The 19789-nt window shown below is 44.3% G+C and overlaps 1 protein-coding gene across 2 annotated transcripts in view; it reads left to right on the top strand.

The window, feature by feature from the left end:
• Positions 1-19789, top strand: part of CDK14 (cyclin dependent kinase 14) — a 242454-nt gene that overhangs the window by 191406 nt on the left and 31259 nt on the right. For both annotated transcript variants that reach the window (XM_056857332.1, XM_056857333.1), the window contains one exon: positions 10460-10523. In XM_056857332.1, the coding sequence (XP_056713310.1) occupies positions 10460-10523 (64 nt within the window). The remainder of the gene's footprint in view (positions 1-10459; positions 10524-19789) is intronic.

The following is a 19789-nucleotide window of genomic DNA, read 5'->3' as shown; positions in this document are numbered from 1 at the left end:
TTCGCTGGGGTGAGAGCGTTGTAGCCATAGCTGCTGCCTAGGTCTAGTGAAATTAGGTTAGAATAGATTCTTTTCCTTACCTTGCCGTATCCAATTGTTTTCCCTCCCTACCCTCCCTCTCGTTTGGGTACGTTTGTTTTTTAAATTTAAGCTCCCGGCTCTGCCGACCATCAGCTGAGCCATGGGAGAAACAGCTTAGCCGCGGGAAAGACACAGCAAACAAAATGGCTGCTGGAGAAGCTGCATCGGAGGACATCGAGCTCCTTTCTGATGCAGATCAAGAATTGGCCTTAAAATCGGCTCCCGCCATTAGCCGCCCTGGCAGACTATTGGAGAGGGAGGCCGGAAAGTCGTCACCTCCATCTAATTCGGCTGGGAAATCGCTGAAGAAAAACAAGTCTAATGGTGGGGGAAAAGGCAGCAGCCGCAAGTGCCAGCTTAAGCAGAGTTCCGCTTCGACCTCTAAGGTCCCCGCCGGTTCCTCTGCTGGACCTTTGGATGTGGAGCCCAGGATACCTACAGAGGGTAAAGTAACCCACCCTTCTGAGGAAGGGGGATCCCCCAAGAACCCCACGTTTGAACAGGTACATAATATGATAGAGAGCTCCATGGAAAGACATTTTCAGAGGCTCCAATCTCTTATCCTACCCTTCCAGCAGCGTTACCCTACTCAAAGACTTCCTCAGCCACTTCCTCAAAGGTTTTCATATAGTTGGACATCTTCCCCTGGGTCCTCAGTCATATCTGAACCCATGCAGGAGGAGCCTGGCTACAGCCAAAGTGCCCCCTCTAGGCAGTGGCCCACTAAGGCAGCTATGAAAGCAGTGTCAATTATCCAAGAGCAGAGAAATGAAACCTGCCCTGTGGATAGGGATTCTGGGGCTGACGGTAAGGAGGAAGGAGAGTTTGTTTCAGATGAAGAACTCCCCATTGTTCAAGAACAGCAGCCCCTGCTGTTCTGTTCTGAGGATTTCCCGCCTCTTTTGGCCAAGGCACTTTTTGCTTTAGACCTATCTGATGAAGCTGAAGCTCCTGAGGAATGTAAGCCTAAATCCAAATGTAAAGGTTCCAAGGAATATTTCCCACAATGTGAGGCCCAGACTATTAAGGTCCCCTTACCAGAATACTTTGAGAAAGTTATTAGAGCTGAATGGGACAAACCCCTACATAATAAACAGTTCTCTGGCAATGCCAAGAAACTATATGATATGGCCTCATATGCAATGGATATGTTGGAATTGCCTGTGGTAGATGCTCCTATCTCTGCCCTTCAATCCTCTGACTTCCTGGCAGAGAATGGAGTGGGCTTTATTAAAGATCAGCTCAATAGGAAAATGGAATTTCTTTCCAGAAAGGTGCATGAGGCAGCTGCACTGTCTATTTAGGCCAATACCACAATAGCACTGATGGCTAGGGCTTCAAATGCCTGGATAAAGAAGCTCACTCAGCTTCTACCCACCGCAGATAAAAAAAATTGCTGAGGGCCTGTCTCGAGTGCTCAAGGCGTCCTCCTTTATGGCAGATGCCTCCTTGGACGTAGTGATCTTTGCTGCTAGAGCGTTCACCTCCAATACGGCCATTCGCAGGGCCCTATGGATAAGGCCATGGTTGGCTGAGTACAGGTCCAAGACCATGTTAATGGGTCATCCACACAAGGGTGGTAAGTTATTGGAGAGAGACTAGATAAGATGCTCTCCAAAATTAAGGATAAAAATAAGGCAGTCCTTAAATCCCATAAAAAGGAACCCCGTCCTGGCCAATACCCCGTCCTTTCAATCCTACCATACCTTATCCAGGTTCAGACAGGATCAGAGACGCCCACACTGGGCTCCTCAGAGAGGGTCCTTTCGACATTTCAACAGGTTCAACCACCCCTCACAACCACAGTCCTTTAAGGCGGACAAACCTGACAAATTCTTCAAAGGAAATAAGCAGTGAGGCCAGGGAACCAAAGGTGGGGGGAAGGTTACAACTTTTCCTTCCACAGTGGCGCCACTCCCAGACGGATGCCTGGGTACTACAAATAATTCAGCAGGGATATTTAATAGAATTTCATCACAAGCCTCCAGATTGCTTTGTCGCATCGCCATGCTACCGCAGTGCTGTAAAACATCAGAGAACGATGGAAGCCATTTCTCACTTGATCCGGATCATGGCCATGGAGGAAGTACCTACTCAGGAACATCTCCAGGAAGTTTACTCCATAATTTTCACTGTCCCCAAAAAGAATGGGGACTAGAGGGCTATCCTGGATCTCAAATTTCTCAATCGATTCATCCAGGCCAAACATTTTCGCATAGAGACACTGCAAACCATCATAGAGGCACTGCGTCCAAACACCTTCATGACATCCATAGATCTCACAGAGGCTTATATGCATATCCCCATCCATCAGTCCCACCGGCGCTTTCTGAGATTCAACTATATGAACCTTCATTTTCAGTTCAGGGCACTATCATTCGGGTTGACATCTGCCCCCCGAGTTTTTTCCAAAGTGATGGTGGCTATTGTGGCGATGTTAAGGAAGGAAGGAAGGAATCCAAGTACATCCCTACCTAGACGACCTACTCATATGCGCCCCCTCATACAACCTGGCACTTCAGCACACCACTCGAGTCATCACGGCACTCGAAACACACGACTTTCTTATAAACAAAGCCAAAAGCTTGCTAAGCCCATCACAGAGGATCCTACATCTGGGAGTGGTCATAGATTCCACCACCAATTCACTATTCCTCCCAACAGACAAGGCCTGCAAAATTGTAGCGGTGGCCAAGTCCATGGTAAAGTCATCACAACATCGACTGATGGCTCTGACAAGGCTCCTAGGCCTCATGGTATCATGTCTAGGCCTGCTTCCTTGGGCTCGCTTCCACTCCCGACCACTTCAAGCACTGGGTCCATTCTAGCTGTTCATCACACACAAGATAGACAAGACCCTCTCCCTCAGTCCGGTGGCCAGGACGAGCATCTTATGGTGGACCAAAGTCGACAATCTAACAGTCGGACAACCGTATCTACACGAACAGCCAGTCCAGGTGTTTACAGACGCCAGCCTCGAGGGATGGAGAGCCACGGTGGCAGACTCCTTTGTTCAGGGCGTATGGAGCCAGTCAGAAACATCTCTCCACATCAATCTCCTTGAACTCAGGGCAGTACGCCTAGCCCTCATCAAATTCCACAACCTTGTCAGAAACAAACATGTGCTAATCAGGACAGACAATGTAGCGACCAAGGCCCCCATCAACAAGCAGGGTGGGTCTCGCTCCTCTCGCTTGCACCAGGAGTCATCGGCCATCATGATCTGGGCAGAAAAACACCTTTTGTCTCTGAGGGCAGAACATGTATGGCGACAGAACATCCACAACACTCAGGCAGATTGGTTAAGCCATCAGACCATCCAGGAAGGGGAATGGATGCTGAATACTCAAGTCTTTCAAGCCATCACCAGCTGGTTTGGAACGCCCACGGTGGATCTGTTCACCTCAATCCAGAATCATCAGGTGGAAAGGTTCTTCTCCCGGTTCTACCATCCAGAAGCAGAGCAAGTGGATGCTCTTCTGGCTCAGTGGCCTCCGGGCCTCCTATGTGCCTTTCCACCACTGCCTATCCTTCCAAAAGTCATCAGGAAGATAAGGGCGGAGAGAGTGGAAGTCATCCTGATCGCTCCCAATTGGCCAGGCCGGCATTGGTTTCCGGCACTCATTTAGCTCTCCACCAGGGCACCTTGGCAGATTCCGACATCCTCAGATCTCCTTCAACAGGGAACAATGATTCATCCAGATCCTGGATGGTTTCAATTGACCACTTGGAGGTTGAAAGGGCAAGGCTCTTAGCCCTTGGGCTTTCCGTGGAGGTGGTGGGGACCATCCTTAAAGCCAGACATCCTTCTACTACAAGAATATATCAATACACCTGGAAAGCCTTCTCCAGGTGGTGTCACCGGAAGACGATCAACCCTATCTCTCCTAAGCTACCTCAGTTACTGGACTTTTTACAGAACGGTGCACAGCAGGGCCTTAGAGCGGCAACCTTACGAAAGCAAGTGTCTGCTATTGCCTCAGTCTGTCTGGATATTGATGGGATTCCTCTGTCATCGCACCCTCAGGTTAAGGCTTTTATTAAAGGAGTAGCTCAATCTACCCCTCCGATGACTCACCGCTTCCCTACCTGGAGACTGAACACTGTACTTTCTGCTCTAACCAAAAGTCCCTTCGAACCTATGAGAGAAGTTTCCTTACGATTAGTAAGGATTAAGACCTTATTTTTAGTTGCCATAACCTCTGCCAGGAGGGTTTCAGAATTGGGTGCCCTCTCTATTCGCAAAGACTTATGTATCTTTCACAAAGATAAAGTCGTGCTATGTGCTGATCCCTCGTTCACCCCCAAAGTGGGTTCCCGGTTTCATCAGTCTCAGGAACTTCACCTCCCTTCCTTTTGTCCTAATTCTTCTACTCCCAGAGAGTGTAGTTGGCACACCTTGGACCTGCGTAGAGCTATTCATATTTATATATCTAGAACTGAATCCATTAGGAGAACGGGATTTATGTTTATCTCCATTTCTGCACCTAACAAGGGACTTCGCCTGTCCCGACAGTCTATCAGCACATCCATTAGACAATGCATCAGAGAAGCCTACCTAGCCAGTGGTCTCCAAGTTCCGAATGGGATCACAGCCCATTCACTGTGAAGCGCAGCCACGTGGCCGCATTTTTCAAACAAGCCTCGACTCAAGAGATCTGTAAAGCGGCGACTTGGTCCAATGTGACTACCTTCATTAGACATTATCGAATCAATACTATGGCATCCGCCGAAGCGGCATTCGGCAGACATATTTTACAGCATGTGGTGGAAGATGATGACTGAGTTCCCACCCATTATTTCATTGCTCTTGGAGATCCCAAAGATCAAGATGCCCTTCCTTCAGAGCGGGAAAGGTACATTGTTTACTCACCGAGAAGGTCCTTTCCGCTCTGAAGTAGAAGGGCATCTTGTCCACCCGGAGATGGCAGCATCATCTTACAAGGGTGGACTGAAGCACACCAAACTGGCCTACGGATTCGATCGGCCTGATAATATTGTAGCAATACATATAGAATGGTTCTAAGTTTATTGTTCAGTTTACTGTTGTTTGTGAGTGCCTTTCCCTGTCTCTTGAGCTTGCTGTAGAATAACTGGAAGGGGAGGTGTTCCTCGCCAGGAGACAGGAAGTTGTTAGTTTAGTCCTGCCTACCCCTAGCAATGGGCAAGAAACACCCAAAGATCAAGATGTCCTTCTACTTCAGAGTGGAAAGGACCTTCTCAGTGAGTAAACAATGTACTTTTTTGTTATGTATACTAACAATAGGCCACAGAGCTATAGTATTTTAGCCACTGCTGTAGACTTCCAAAAGTCTGGAAAGTAAAAGTGCTGGCTGAATTGGGTTTCAGCCCAATTTCCTAAGAACATTTTAGGAAAAATTACTCTTGTTGGCTTTCCTGTTCTTAGCTATAAAAATCAGATATCTATGTATAAAACCCAGGAGTTATGAATGAGAGAGGAAACTAAACAGAAGCATAAAGCACACATTCAGAAAATGATGCTCCCATGATGTGAGAATAAAAAGGCCACCTACCAGCCTTTGTGAGGGAGCCAGTGATTGATTATATCCAGACAATCATATCAGAAAAATGATCTATATTAAATTTCTCATATATTGAAAAAAGTACTGAGAACTTGTTCGTTTTTGTCTTTTATAAGTCGCGATGAGTGTGCTAGCTCACGTTTTATTGGCTCTTTTTTCCCCTGAGCATATTTCAAGTTCTCATTGGGGCCAAACAAGACATTATGCATCCATGGGTCTGACCAGGAAATTCAGGTTCGAATCCTCGCTCTGCCATGGAAGCTTGCTGCATGCCTGTGGGCTGGTCATGTACATTCAGCCTAACCTGCCTCACAGGGTTGTTGTGAGGATAAAATAGAGGGGAGGAGAACGATACAAGCCACTTTGCATCCCCATTGAGGAGAAAGGCAGGCTATAAATGAAGTAAATACATAAAGCATCTCAAGCCCTTTTTTGTGTTCCCCTGCCTTTGGAGGGAGGGGTTGTGGTTCAGGGGTAGAGTGTCTGTTTTCTATGCCAAAGATCCCAGGTTCCATCCCTATCATCTCCAGATCAAAGGATCAGATAGTAGATGATATGAAGCACCTAAGACCCTGGAAAGCTGCTGTCAGTCCGAGTAGGCAATATTGACCCTGATAGACCACTTTGACTCAGTATGGCAGCTTCAGGTGTTCATGTGGTTGGGTAATCATTGACAATAAGGATTGGTGGTAGCTGCTTCCAGTATCTGGAATGCCCTTCCCCTGTGCCTAGTGCCTTCCCTGGACATTTTCAAGCACCTGCAGATACTCTTTTATTTCATCCTACCTTTAGTTGTTGCTTCCCTTTTGGCTGTCTCACTGCCTGTTCCTTTCGTATCTTATATGTGTATTTAATGACTTTAATTTGGTTTTAGCTGCTTTTTAGTTAGGTTGATTTTATAGGACTGTAATTTGTTATATGGCATTTTGATATTAGTTTTTTTATTGCTAGTTTGTGCATTGCAAGGCAGTATATAAATCTTAAGTAATAAATAATGTATTGCCTTTTTCCTTTTGGAGAAGGGATGTTATACTGTAATTGTCTTGCCTGTCTGAGAATTTCAGCATACTAGAGTATATTTCCTGGCATAAAATTTGTTGTCTTTCTCTTTCATGAATGTGAAGAGTGTAATAGGGCCCAATAGATTTATTACCTCTTAACAGAAGATAAAGCTCATGGTGAGAGAAATGAATGGTATCCACCTCGTGTCTTCTCTCCCTCTCTTGGTTAAATATTAAGTTTGACAGTAAACTGTCATAAATTGCATATTGCAAAGAGACATGATGAGGCATAGATACAATTGTCAGTGACGAGACAGTCCATATGCATACCATGCATCTGAGGGTCTGCCTTTTTAACCTTTCCAGATGAGCCAAGAGTTATTGTGAACAATATAATTTCTTCATGATCCTTACTTTCTTCCTGTTATGACCTTTACTTGTAAAAGGAAATGTGCTTTGATTATAATTCATTAAGGCCTTTCTATCCAGATCACTAAAGGAGTTGTACATGGATAAAACAAAGGCTTTAAAATAAAAATTATGAACACCTCTAACAGCCCCTTCCTGAAAAGTCGGTGTGCAGAGTCAGCGGGACGCAGTGGCGCCTCTTCCTAAACTAATTCCCGCACGCCAGGGAAACAAAAAAAAGCCTTTTCAAGGCTTTTTTTTGTTTGCAACAGGGCCAAAAGCCCCATTGAAAAAAGCCTGCTCAAAAGCAGGCGCAGCAACACCATTCCCGCCGCCGGCGTAACTGGCCGGACTGGGATAGGAGGCCGCCTAACTGGCGGCTCCTCCCCCCGGAACGCCCCCCCTGCGCCGGTGTGCCCTCTTTATGCTGTTGCCGGCACCATGGAGAGGCCATGCCGGCGGAGGGGTGAGGCGCGAACCCGCGCTGCTCACCCGCCGGTGGGACTTGCCTCACCACCAGCGTAAGTACGTGTAATCGCGCGATTACACGTACTTACACTGGCAGCGAGGTCACTCCGCCTCCTAAAGGGTTTCAGCCCAATTTTCAGGAATGGGCTGTAAGAATTTAATACTAATAAGCAATCAGTTGGTGCCAAAAGATTGTATGTTAATGTTATATAAAACATTTATAAGCCTGCCTTTCTTGAAGGTGTGTAGCAACAATAAAAATGATACATAATCTTAATTCTGAAGATAACAAAATTAAAGCAGCCACCAGAAAAAAAGCTTTACGTTTCAAGGCACCCACCAAACTATCATCTTGAAACTTTTTTCTTTGAGCAATTTTTAGTTTATAAGTTTGACAACATCTTTTATGGGGTGGGGGCACTTCCTCGGAAGAGCATACTAAGGATGAGCACCATCATAGAAACGATCCTGGTATATGTTCTCTGCGATTTAACCCCATGAAGAACGGCACAACTTCATCTAAGGACACAGGAAGGCACATTTAGGAGACAAAGCTCCTATGACATGCAGGACACAAACAGTAATAGTGAATGACTTTTTCCTAGACTCCACAATGAACCTTCTTCCAGAGCTCAAGAAGTTGCTAATGGAAAATATATGGAGTAACACTGGTATCTTAAATACTTTTTGCTTGGTTTCTTGAAGTCCAACCCTAAATGACCTATTTATTTCTTTATCATAAACCAGAAAGTGAAGTCTAGCTTCATTAGCCTTTTTGTCCCTTCTCATCCTGAGCTTGTAATTATTGCTTCACTACCTACCGCTTACATATTCAAGGCATGGCTGCCTTTCTAATTGAGTGTGTAGCAGCATGAGGTTTCAAAAAAGTTAAGGAATGGTGATGTCCCAAAGAGACTGCTGCGTATGACTGTAGAGGCAAAAGTGGCGAAACCTAAGGAAATTACGATATGATTGGATTGTGATACATGCTTGGTATTTATTTATTAAAATATACCCTGCCTCTCCTCTTGGTTCAAGGTGACTATATAGTAAATTTGTATGGTATATTGTAGCCATTGTGACTGTTGATAATTTTAGCTCATCTTCGTGGTACCTGTGCAGTCCCACATGGGTCCTGACCACGCACAAGCCTGCTGCAGAGAGATTGTTTTAAAGCTCAAAAATGCTGAGAGGCACTCCATTCGTCCTCCCCCCAATGCTGTTTCCTGCCTCTTTCCTGTGTGATAAGGAGAGGCTGAGTGCCCTTCCCTCAAGTCTTTGTTTGCCACTGCTGAGAGAGGCTCATCCACAAAAAGCTTTTTGTGCTATTAACAATTTATTGCCAACAACTAACTAGCTTACGACCCCCAAAATAGCACAAAAAACACTTTTCAAGAAATGCAGGTCCTGTGAATAAAACATGCCCCACTCAGACAACCGTGGGCAATGCCCTCTATGCCTAGGGTTGCCAACCTCCAGGTACTAGCTGGAGATCTCCTGCTATTACAACTGGTCTCCAGCTGATAGAGATCAGTTCACCTGGAGAAAATGGCTACTTTGGCCATTGGACTCTATGGCATTGAAGTCCCTCCCCTCCCCAAACCCGCCCACCTCAGGCTCCGCCCCCAGAATCTCCAGGTATTTTCCAACCCGGAGCTGGCATCCCTATCTATGCCTCAGCAAAGAGTATGTTGTTACAGTCTGCTCTGTTTGTTGCCAATTCACTTCCAAAGCAAGGCAAGGCAGGGCTTCCCTCCTAAAATGACACTTTGGGGGGAAAGCCTTATCCAGCTGTACTTGAGACAAAGATCTGAGCAACATGCCACCTTCCAAACATCCTCTGTTCCAACGGTTCCAAGACTGAATCCAACTACTCCGAATCTGGCAAAAGATACAGAGAAAGTCATAGGCTCTGTCCCTTAAAACAGCCTCTGAAAAATGCGTGTCACAAGCACAAATGTGGAGAAGCCTCCTAAGTCAAAGTTGTCGTCCACCCCTTCCCACACCCATCATAACAACCCAGCCCCACACAAATCTCCTCTAGAACCAGTCAAAGAGGCAGTCCGTGTTCTAAGAACGCCCTCCCTGTTATGTCGCTCACCACTCTCATCCCATTCTGCCTCAGAAAGTGAAGTGATTGTTTTTTCAGTGAGTTGGAGTTTCCAAAGTGCTTTCTAAACTAGAACAAGGTCTGATGGCAAGTTGTTCAGGACTGGAAGGGTTTCTAATCTAAGTCCTCTGCTTCCCTCTCCTGGCAACCATCAAATATTGCATGGTGCTGTTGTAAATTGACTTTGCACAATGAACTACATGATAAAAATGTATTTTCTTTTTTTAAACACACTTGTTTGCAGTTTTTATTAATTCTTGCAAATAATCTTGTTAGGTAGTTTATGCTAAAATACACCGAGGTGACCTATTGAGTTTAAACTGAATCCAAGTGAAATACTAAAAAGCTTTGGAGATCTTGCTATTACTATATGAGGTTTGCTTTCAGTGAAAAAAGGAATATGATTATTATTAAGATTACCAGTCTTTACAAAATTAGTACTTTACAAACATTAATGAGGGCCTGTCTTGCAAATAAAGTACAAAAACATATTGGTTTTATTTAAGTAACTGAGAGCTTTTTAGCTATAGCTCTTGTCTTCTCCTGGTTACAGAGGCTGCTTGTGTCTGCTTAATGTGTAATTTTCACGTTTGTATTAATAAGCACTCTTCATTTTATTGTGTTCTGCTGAATAATGATTTTACACCCTGGCTGTAAATCTTGTGATGACTGTAGATAACTTATAAAATATGAATGAGTGTCTTTTTTTGTTCTGCAGTAATAAACCCTCCAACCCTTGGAGCAAATGACGGAACTTCCCTTGGTGGTTTAAACTTGATTTCAGCCTTTGCATTGAGTGCATTCTGCATTCTAAACTCAGCATATTTTTTCTCTCTCTCTGTTCACAGGTACTTGGAACCCCAAATGAAGATACCTGGCCGGGAGTTCATTCTCTACCCCATTTCAAGCTTGGTAGGTTTCAACACAATTAAAACAATGTGCCAGGCTGGGGGGTGGGGGGACCTGTGAAGGACTCATTCTTTTCCCCTTGTTCTGCTAACCTCTGGCCTCACGCTGTATGGAGCCAGCAGCCAGGTGTCCCACACCTGTTCAGCTACAGGCCATAACTTAAGACCATTCTTGCCAGAAGATCAGTAGTGTCCTGGGGCTGAGAACTCAGAAGCCACCACTGATCAACTGGCTGATCTTCTGCCTCTCCCAGAGCCCTCTCCCCACATTTCCCTCCTCTCTTAGTCCCTGACAGCCCAACCATATTTTCTCCCTCCCCCTTGAAGTTTCTGCAGCCCCACACATTCCTGCTTTCTCTCTCTACTTACCTCTTTCTATGGTCAGATGTCACCAAGAGCGTCCCCCCCCCCAGCAAAGTCTGTGCAGATGTGGCTGTTCTGGTTTGGGGTAGAGGTGAAGGGTTTAATTCCTCTAATTAAACAACAACAACAACAACAGTAAGGATTTTTCTGCCAGCCTCGAGGTTCTCTTGGTTTTGTTAAAAAAAAAAAAAAAAAACCCTATCCATACATGGTCATGTTATGTGGATTTTTTGATCCACACTCTGGGCCCAGTTCAGAATTAGAAATATAATGTTAAAATCTCATCAAATAACCTTTTTTAAAAGATTCTGGTTGTGAAGTGCACTTGTTTTAAAGGGCATCTGCTATGTTATTGCAGACAGTGGTGGTGTTCAGAATATGTGTGTGTGTGTAAAGTGCCTTCAAGTCACAGCCGACTTATGGTAACCCCTTTTGGGGTTTTCATGACAAGAGACTAACAGAGGTGGTTTGCCAGTGCCTTCCTCTGCACAGCAACCCTGGTATTCCTTGGTGGTCTCCCATCCAAATACTAACCAGGGCTGACCCTGCTTAGCTTCTGAGATCTGACGAGATCAGGCTAGCCTGGGCCATCCAGGTCAGGGCGTTCAGAATATACTGTGTATATAATAAAGTAAATTATGTCGTGTCAGTATTTTCACCACTGTTCAGGCATCACTGAATGTGCTTTTATTTTATAAATTTTATGAACAGAGGTACCATTTACATTTTAAGTTCAGAGCAGCAATGTGTGTGATGGTAATGTTCACACACCTCTTTTCAAAGGTTTATGTATTTTTAAAGTGCATTCAAGTGTGTGTGTTTTATCTTATAAATAGCTGCATCAGTGTTGCTGACATAGCTGTCCTCCTTTTATTGCAGGAAGATTTACACCTTTGACAATCATATACCTATAGGTTTGCCAGGTCCAGGTTGGGAAATACCTGGAGATTTTTGGGGTGGAGCCTGAGGAGGGCGGGGTTTAGAGAGGGGAGGGAACTCTATGCCATAGAGTTCAATTGGCCATTTTCTCCAGGTGAACTGAGCTCTATAGCCTGGAGATCAGTTGTAATAGCAGGAGATCTCCAGCCACCACCTGGAGGTTGGCAACCCTATAAACCTAATAATTGGATCCATTTGATTATTAGTAAGACCAGGTATTGTCAAGCTAATAAGTTTGTCATAGAAAAATGCCTCTGAAGCCTGAATGTGTATTTAGTGTGACCCCAAATGTATAGTAAAAGGTTTGATAGGCAGGACCCATTAGAAAATGGGTTGCCAGTTAACCAGATATGCCAACGAATGCAGCTTTTATCCAGTGTTCAGCCAAGGCACTCAGGTAGATGACTGTTAACCAAGTACCAGTTACCAAAATGTTTATAGTATAGATTGTTTTAATGCCTGCTTGAAATTCTGTATACTTGATCCATTTTTGTAGTGACCACACAATATCACAACAACATTAGGTGAATTATTACTGTGTACATATAGGGATGTAATATAAGATAAATCTGCAGGAATCTGAGAGAAGGATCACATAGAAGAAGAAGAAGAGTTGGTTTTTATATGCTGACTTTCTCTACCACTTAAGGGAGACTCAAACTGGCTTACAATCACCTTCCCTTCCCCTCTCTGCAACAGACACTCTGTGAGGTGAGTGAGGCTGAGAGAGCTCTAACAGAGCTGTAACTTGCCCAAGGTCACCCAGGTGGCTTCGTGTGTAGGAGTGGGGAAACAAATCCAGTTCACCAGATTAACCTCTGCCGCTGATGTGGAGGAATGGGGAATCAAACCCAGTTCTCCAGATCAGAATTCACCACTCCAAACCACCGCTCTTAACCACTACACCACGCTGTACACATAGTAGTCTCAAAAAAGGAGTCTCAACCTGTATTCTTTCCTAATCCACCCCCCCCTTTTTTTTTTTTTTTTTTTGCTGGCAGTTTATCTAGTCATTACTATTTCTAGTCTCTGGGTGTTATATACGTTATATAGACATTAAATAAAAATGGTCTTGTAAAAAAGCAGCACAAATTGCACAGCCAACATATTGGAAATGGTTCCAAATAAAATCTAATTTGCATTACTTGCACCTTTAATTTTTTTTAAAGTCAGTCTTTAGTTTGTATAGAAAGAATTCTGGATGCATATAGCACATCCCTTGTTATACCACATTTCCCCAAACATATATTCAAGTTTCAGCCATTGCTCTGCGTGAGCCGTGATGCCGCACAAGTACTAAAAGCTCACCAAAGCCGATACTGGCTATGGAATCCAGCTTCCCAGAAAGCTCAGTTTTTATTTTTTTAAAAATAGCACATTGTTCAGGCAAACTCTTGATTCCTGCTGCCAGAATATAATAGTTAAAGAGCCTTTTGCCCCTCAGAGCATTTACTATGTCATGAAGGGCTGGATCTAGGCTAGCCTATCTCTCCCAGCCAGCGTAGCATAGTGGTTAAGAGCGGCGGACTTGAATCTGGAGAACCGAGTTTGATTCCCCACTTCTCCACATGAAGCCAGGAGGGTGAGCTTGGGCTAGTCACAGTTCTCTCTGAACTCTTTCAGCCCCACCTACCTCACAAGGTGTCTGTTGTGGGGAGGGGGAGGCGATTGTAAGCCTCTTTGAGACTCCTGAAGGTAGACAAAAGCGGGGTATAAAAGCCAACTCTTCTTCCCTCATCCTGTTTCTGGCTGAGACCAAAGCCTCAGAGGAAGCACGTGCATTCAGCACCTTGGTTGCATCAGCTGCTTGCATCATAGAATCATAGAGTTGGAAGGGACCACCAGGGTCATCTAGTCCAACCCCCTGCACAATGCAGGAAATTCCAAACTACCTCCCCCCCCCACACCCCCAGTGACCCATACCCCAGCTGAAGGGGAGGCTGGACTCTTGCTCCCTGAATTGTCTTCTGGCCAAACCAGAAAGATTGGAGAAAGAGAATATGCCCAACAGCACTTCCAGCCCATAATACCCAGCTAATAGAGTGGTGTTTGTTTGCTTTTCTTTGTAGAACACATTGTTTTAAACCTTAAAAGTAAAAAGATAAATTATTAAGGAAAGAGATTTATTTTCCAACATTTCCAAGTCTGTTTTTTTTCCCTGCAGAAAGTTAAACCAAAAAAAAGTAAAGTGCTTTGGGCAGTCTGTGTAAAAAAAAGTAATGATTGTGTGTTGACAGTAGATGGCAGAAGAAGCCCTTATCTTGATTAAGTCTAAGTTTGAACATACTAGGTATATGTGTGATTTCATTCTTAGGACATTCAAAGAAATAAATTGAAAATGGCCATTGTTGTAGATGTATAGCTCTGGTCAAAATCATTTATTTCACCTGTCAGGTGAAAGGGAAATGGTATGGTTCTTTATACAGGAGAATTAGAAGGTTGTAGTTGTATTTCTTAACTGATGAATTGGTATGACTCCCACGCAGACTCTACCAAAAGGCCCTCTTCCCCAAGCAGAGAAGGTGTGGCATCAAAAAAGCAACAACTCAGTTGCTCATGTGTCACATGGAGAATCTCAGCACAAATGCTGCAGATCCCCAGCCGAAGCATGTTCCTGTGTTTGTCCTGTGTGTAATTGGGACGATGTATGCCGTACATAGACTTTAAATTATACACCCTCTACACGACAGATGTGTATTTGTGCCTGGTTCCACTCTCTGTGCAGAAGGTTTGTTTTGTTTTCCTTTCCAGCTCTAATTGGAATGGATAAAAAATATATATGCAGACAGCACTGATGAATAGAATGCTAGCATCTGCTCAAAGGAGGCTTTGATGCCTAAGCTTTGCTACTTTTGCAGCTGAAAACAAGGGATTTTGAACAGAAGGTAAAAGCAATAAACAGCTACTGTGCTAACGTAACCGGCAATTTAATTAAATGTCTGTGGCATTTCAGACTACTAAGAAGAGTTTAAAATTAATTTCATCCTAATCACTTATTAGCATCCTAATTTAAGAAAGTCTTTATTTCTCACAAAATTGGGGTTCAGTATTAGCACAGCGATGAGACAATTTTTCCTCCTGGGAAAGTTGGATAGTATTATCTGCTGTGGGCAGGAGTGGGGGCAAGAGCGGTCCCAGACCTTGTCTGTACTAGTATCACAGGAGATCTTCCGCAGTCTGTGCAAAACGGCTGTGTTTTGTTTTATACTCCCCTACAAGTGTTAACAAAAGTGTTATATATTTTTTTTAAAAGAGAGACTTCTCAAAGTGCTTATGCATGTTCAAGTTCTTCTTTGAGCGTGGGTGGGAAAACCACTTCCAGTGTACTTAATTTCTACTTACAGACCTCGAAGGCAAGCTAATTAGCACTTGCTCATTATTATAGAACATGCTGCTCTTCTTTTTATGTCCAAAAGTAATGCATTGGTAGTTTCCCAAAGTGAATTGGGAAGAGAGCACGAAAAGTGCATTAAAGAAAACATTCTGCTTCCCCCACACCTCTCTTGATATAGAAGGATTAGCGGAGTGATAGCAGCTTCCAGACCCTTGGTCAATTAGTAGGATTAATTGGCAACTTATTGATGATCTAATAAAACATGAACTCAGACAGTGTGGCAGCATAACAAATTTGCCATCTGCAGTCCGACACAGAGGGCGAAGGTGCTCAGATGGGTAAGAGGAACTGGGAGAAGGATCAGCTCTAAGTATTTGCAGGGGGGGCCTTCAGCAAAAGGGCCTCCCAGTGGGACCTTCAGGACACAGGAAGCACCGGTTTCTCTTCTCCTTGTTGTCTACTGGATGGAAGCAGATGATAAGTGGCAGTAGCTTGCTTCCAGCATTGCTGATCACTCACATTCTCAAATGAGTCTAATGACTGTTCGGAGCTGGGGCTGTAGGAGACAGAAAACAGTTGAGCAGCAAATGCGGATTCTAACTACTACAGGCACTCAGATAAGCAAGCCTGCTCACATTCTTTGGGCAGTGGAGATGGCTGTGGCTGCAGTCATTTTCACTTTATTGCACCGTAGAATCATAGAAGCACAGAGTTGGGACCACTAGGGTCATCTAGTCCAACCCCCTGCACAATGCAGGAAATTCAGAACTACCTCCCCCACACACACACCCAGTGACCCATACTTCATGCCCAGAAGATGGCCAAGGTGAGCAATTGGCAACTGGAACTTGTTATCTGTTTCTGTCCAAGACTGTAAAAGAAACCAATGCAGATGGAGAGAATAGCATGATATTCAGGGTGAGGGTCCAGCGGCTGGTTCTCTACACCAGGAGTCCCCAGTATGATGTTCGTGGGTGACACCTCTCCAAGTGTTTTTAGAAAGTAGGTGGGCCAGGTGGGCCTTTTTCCTAGCAAGGCTTCTGATTAGCCATTGAAGATTTGATTGGCTATGCAGATTTGTAAAAAAATGTTGCTTTGGCAGCAGCTGCCACCACAGCACATTCAGCATTGCTCTTGCAGTATTTGGTAATATTTTTGCACAAGTGGCAGCCATTTTGTGGCTGCTGTGCCAGAATTGCAAAGGTGCCCACACAGTGAAAAACGGTTAGGGACCCCTGCTCTGTACCAAAGGATCAATAGTGTTAGGGCCTCCTGGGACAATGAAGTTTTGGTAGCTGCCTAAGTGTGTTTCCAAGGGATGACAATATGCGTAAGTGAAGTAGAGGAGCCTGCTGGGTGACCTGGGGCCAGTCACAGTTCTCTCCGAACTCCCTCTCAGTCCACGCGGAGGAAGGCAGTGGCAAACCACCTCCAAAAGTCTCTTGTCTTGAAAACTTTATGGGATTGCCATAAGTCAGCTGTGGCTTGATGGCGCGCGCACACACACACACACACACACACACACACACACACACACACACAAGCTAGGCAACAGAAGTACCAGGGGAAATAAAAACAATTGGGGGTAGTGTTGAGGTGCATGGGATTGTTGAAATGTCAGAATACTAGAAGTGTGGATTGCTCCGGCCTGATGGGATGGGCTTTAGAAAGGGGTTGGATCAAAATGCAGTTTTATGGGGGTAGGGGACTGCATGTGCTGCTGGGTGCTTTTGCTTTCTTGGGCTACTAAAAGGCAGGCTTTTCAAATGGTTTGGGTTCTGGGCTGGGTTGAGTGAAAGATTCCTTCCTCTCCCTGCCGAAGCATGCTGGCAGTTGTACTTCCCTTGTAAAGCTGTTGAAGTAGGCGCGGTAGTCTTCATTACTGTTTTAGCACGGAGGAGGCTAAACATGGCTACTAGTAAAAATGGCTACTAGTCATGATGCATACCTGTTCTCTCCAGCATCAGAGGAACATTGCTTATTGTATTAGGTGCTCTGGAACACAGTCGTCTTGTTTGTGGGCTTCCTGGAGGCACCTGGTTGGCCACTGTGTGAGCAGACTGCTGGACTTGATGGGCCTTGGTCTGATCCAGCATGGCCTTTCTTATGTTCTTAGAACTCCAGTAACGAAGTATAAAGGAAGACGCTGGCACCTTCGATACTAATCTTGAAATATTATTGGGTTTTTTTTGGAAACTTAAGAAAGATGTTTGTTGACTATACTTTAAATAAACAGCAGAAATGCCTTGAGGAATTAAACTGTTCAAGGGCTGAAAAGAGTTAATACACTAACCTTTGAACAGTAGCTTATCTAGGAATGTCTCTGCGTAACGATACTACCATCCATAGGTGTTCAGATACCCAGTTCCCAACATTCCTTCTCACTTGGGCATCACCAAAGCACAGAACCAAAGAGATTAGATTAGATGCAGCTTGATTCTTAACTGCTGAGGTCGCGGTCAGGGAGCAGCAGATGTAGTCCTGGTGCTATCCACAAGTGCACTTTTTTTAGTTTCCTCCAGATAAGTGAATACTTTTTCCTGTTGGAATTAGTGACAGCTAAAGAGCTGCTGTTGGGGATGCCTTGATTGTGAGACTTTTCTACCCTGTTGGCACTAGCCGTTAAAAAGTCTTCACCTATCTGCGTGGTCTTCCTTTGGAGCTTTGTTTCTGGGTTACCCATAAACTGTGGCTTAAATCCTCATGGCACTTAGGCGATATTCATGCATTCTGATTTGGCAGAAATTCCTTACATTGACACTGGAATGCAAATTGTTAGGTCCTTTGCATTCCACTGCCTAGCCAGACCTAAGCCAAGGATTATCAGAGGAAAAGCAATGCCTCTGTCTCCTAAAATCAAACAGGGCAGATTAGTGGTGCCTCATGCTCAACATGCTAGTTTAGTAAATTAGTTTCACACTTCTGGGACAGTCCAAAATGTTCTCAGAGGACAAGATTAATTGAACGGGAATGTATGCCAAGTTGCTATAGTATCCAGTGTTACATTCCAAATTTTAAGTGACTCCTTTGACACAAAGTTCATTTCTTGTTGGTCTCTAAGGTGCTACTGGACTTGAATCTAGCAGTTCTGCTACAGACCAACACGGTTACCCTCTGAAACTATTTGGTATTGGTATCAGAAACTTGTCTGGAAACTGAAAGTCTATCCTGTATGTTCTAAGATTGCCACAGGAAACCGTGTTATTGGAAATTTGGCTAATGGGAACTCATGGGAGGGTCTTTGTTGCGCCCCCTTAGCTGTGGACCTCTCCCAGCAGATACAACTTGCACCCTCATTAGAAATCTTTTGGCATAACTTTGTTTATTTCATTTTTCATGCACCTTTCTCGTTGAGACTCAAGGCAGACTACCAAATTGTAAAAACAATGCAATAAAGACGAGTAAGTATGTGTATGGATAGCCCCAGGTTAGTTGTTGAGGAGAAAGATCTGCCCTACTGGATTAATTGAGCAATCCTAACTGGGGAGGGGAAAGGGGATAGGAGCTGGCGTGACCCCACTGCCAGTGGCAACGTTTCCCTGGTGCAAGACCTCACGCTGGCATCAAGGGGTGTTCCCAGGGCGGAGCTGACTTTAGTCAGCTCCCTAACCCCTTTCAGCCCGGGAATGCCCCTTTTTACAGGCACTGAGTTATGCCTGCAAAAAGGCAGGCATAGCCCCATGAAACTCTATGGAGGAGTTTCATGGGGCTTTGGGGGTTATTTTATTTTAGCTTCTGCACCACTGCAAGCCACTCAATAGGCGGCACAGCTACACCATCTCCAAGCCATTGTAAGTCATCTCTACACACACACACACACACACACACACACACACCCTGTTAGGATTGGGCTGCCCATGTTTGATGTGAATGTTACCACTAGGATGCAGTTATTTAACATGCCCAACAACATATAGATATCTTTATTGCACAAGATTAAAGTAGGACAGTATTTTGTTATCCAATTGCTTTGTTTAGAGATTTTATGAGGTCGTTTATAGGCATTTTGGAGAGAGAAATTAGTAAACAGGCTGATCTCCTCAGGAGATTTGGGCCAATAATTAGGCAACCAGAGACCATAATTTTGCTGCAAGTGATACAGTTTGAAATTCAGGAGATATAAAATCCTCTTTTTCCTCAAAAAGGATTATTTTTCCCCTCAGAGGTTTGTAACTGTGTTGCATACTGAATTGCTTTAAGAAAGGTTTAGAGCAGAGCAGAAGGCTTTTTAGAATTTTGAATACAAAATATGTAAATGAAGATAGATTCATTTCTCTGTTTCCAACCCATTTGGTTCAGAATAAGTTACCATTTTAAGATAAATTTGGGACCAAAAAAATAATAATTTTGACTTTCAGTACTGAAGGTAAATTGTTCCTCTTTCTATGGGCTGCTTCAGACAACACCCTGGCTCTGCAAGTGGTAGTGGGGTGAAGTGGGGAGATAACACGCATTGCCTTCACATATACGGGTTCCTCTTCAACTGCCACTAGGTGTCAATTTGGCGAGATAACACCCAGCTTTGCTAAATCCAATGTGTGTGGGCCTTGCCTGCACATTTGCAATTCTGCATTTAATGTGGGATCACAACTGCTTGCATGGAGTCTGTTTGCATTAGATTTAGACCCATTATA

Source organism: Euleptes europaea, chromosome 11, assembly GCF_029931775.1.
Source record: "Euleptes europaea isolate rEulEur1 chromosome 11, rEulEur1.hap1, whole genome shotgun sequence".
NCBI lineage: Eukaryota > Metazoa > Chordata > Lepidosauria > Squamata > Sphaerodactylidae > Euleptes > Euleptes europaea.
Note: the sequence above shows the minus strand (reverse complement) of the source record. Positions and strands in the feature narration are given on the sequence as shown.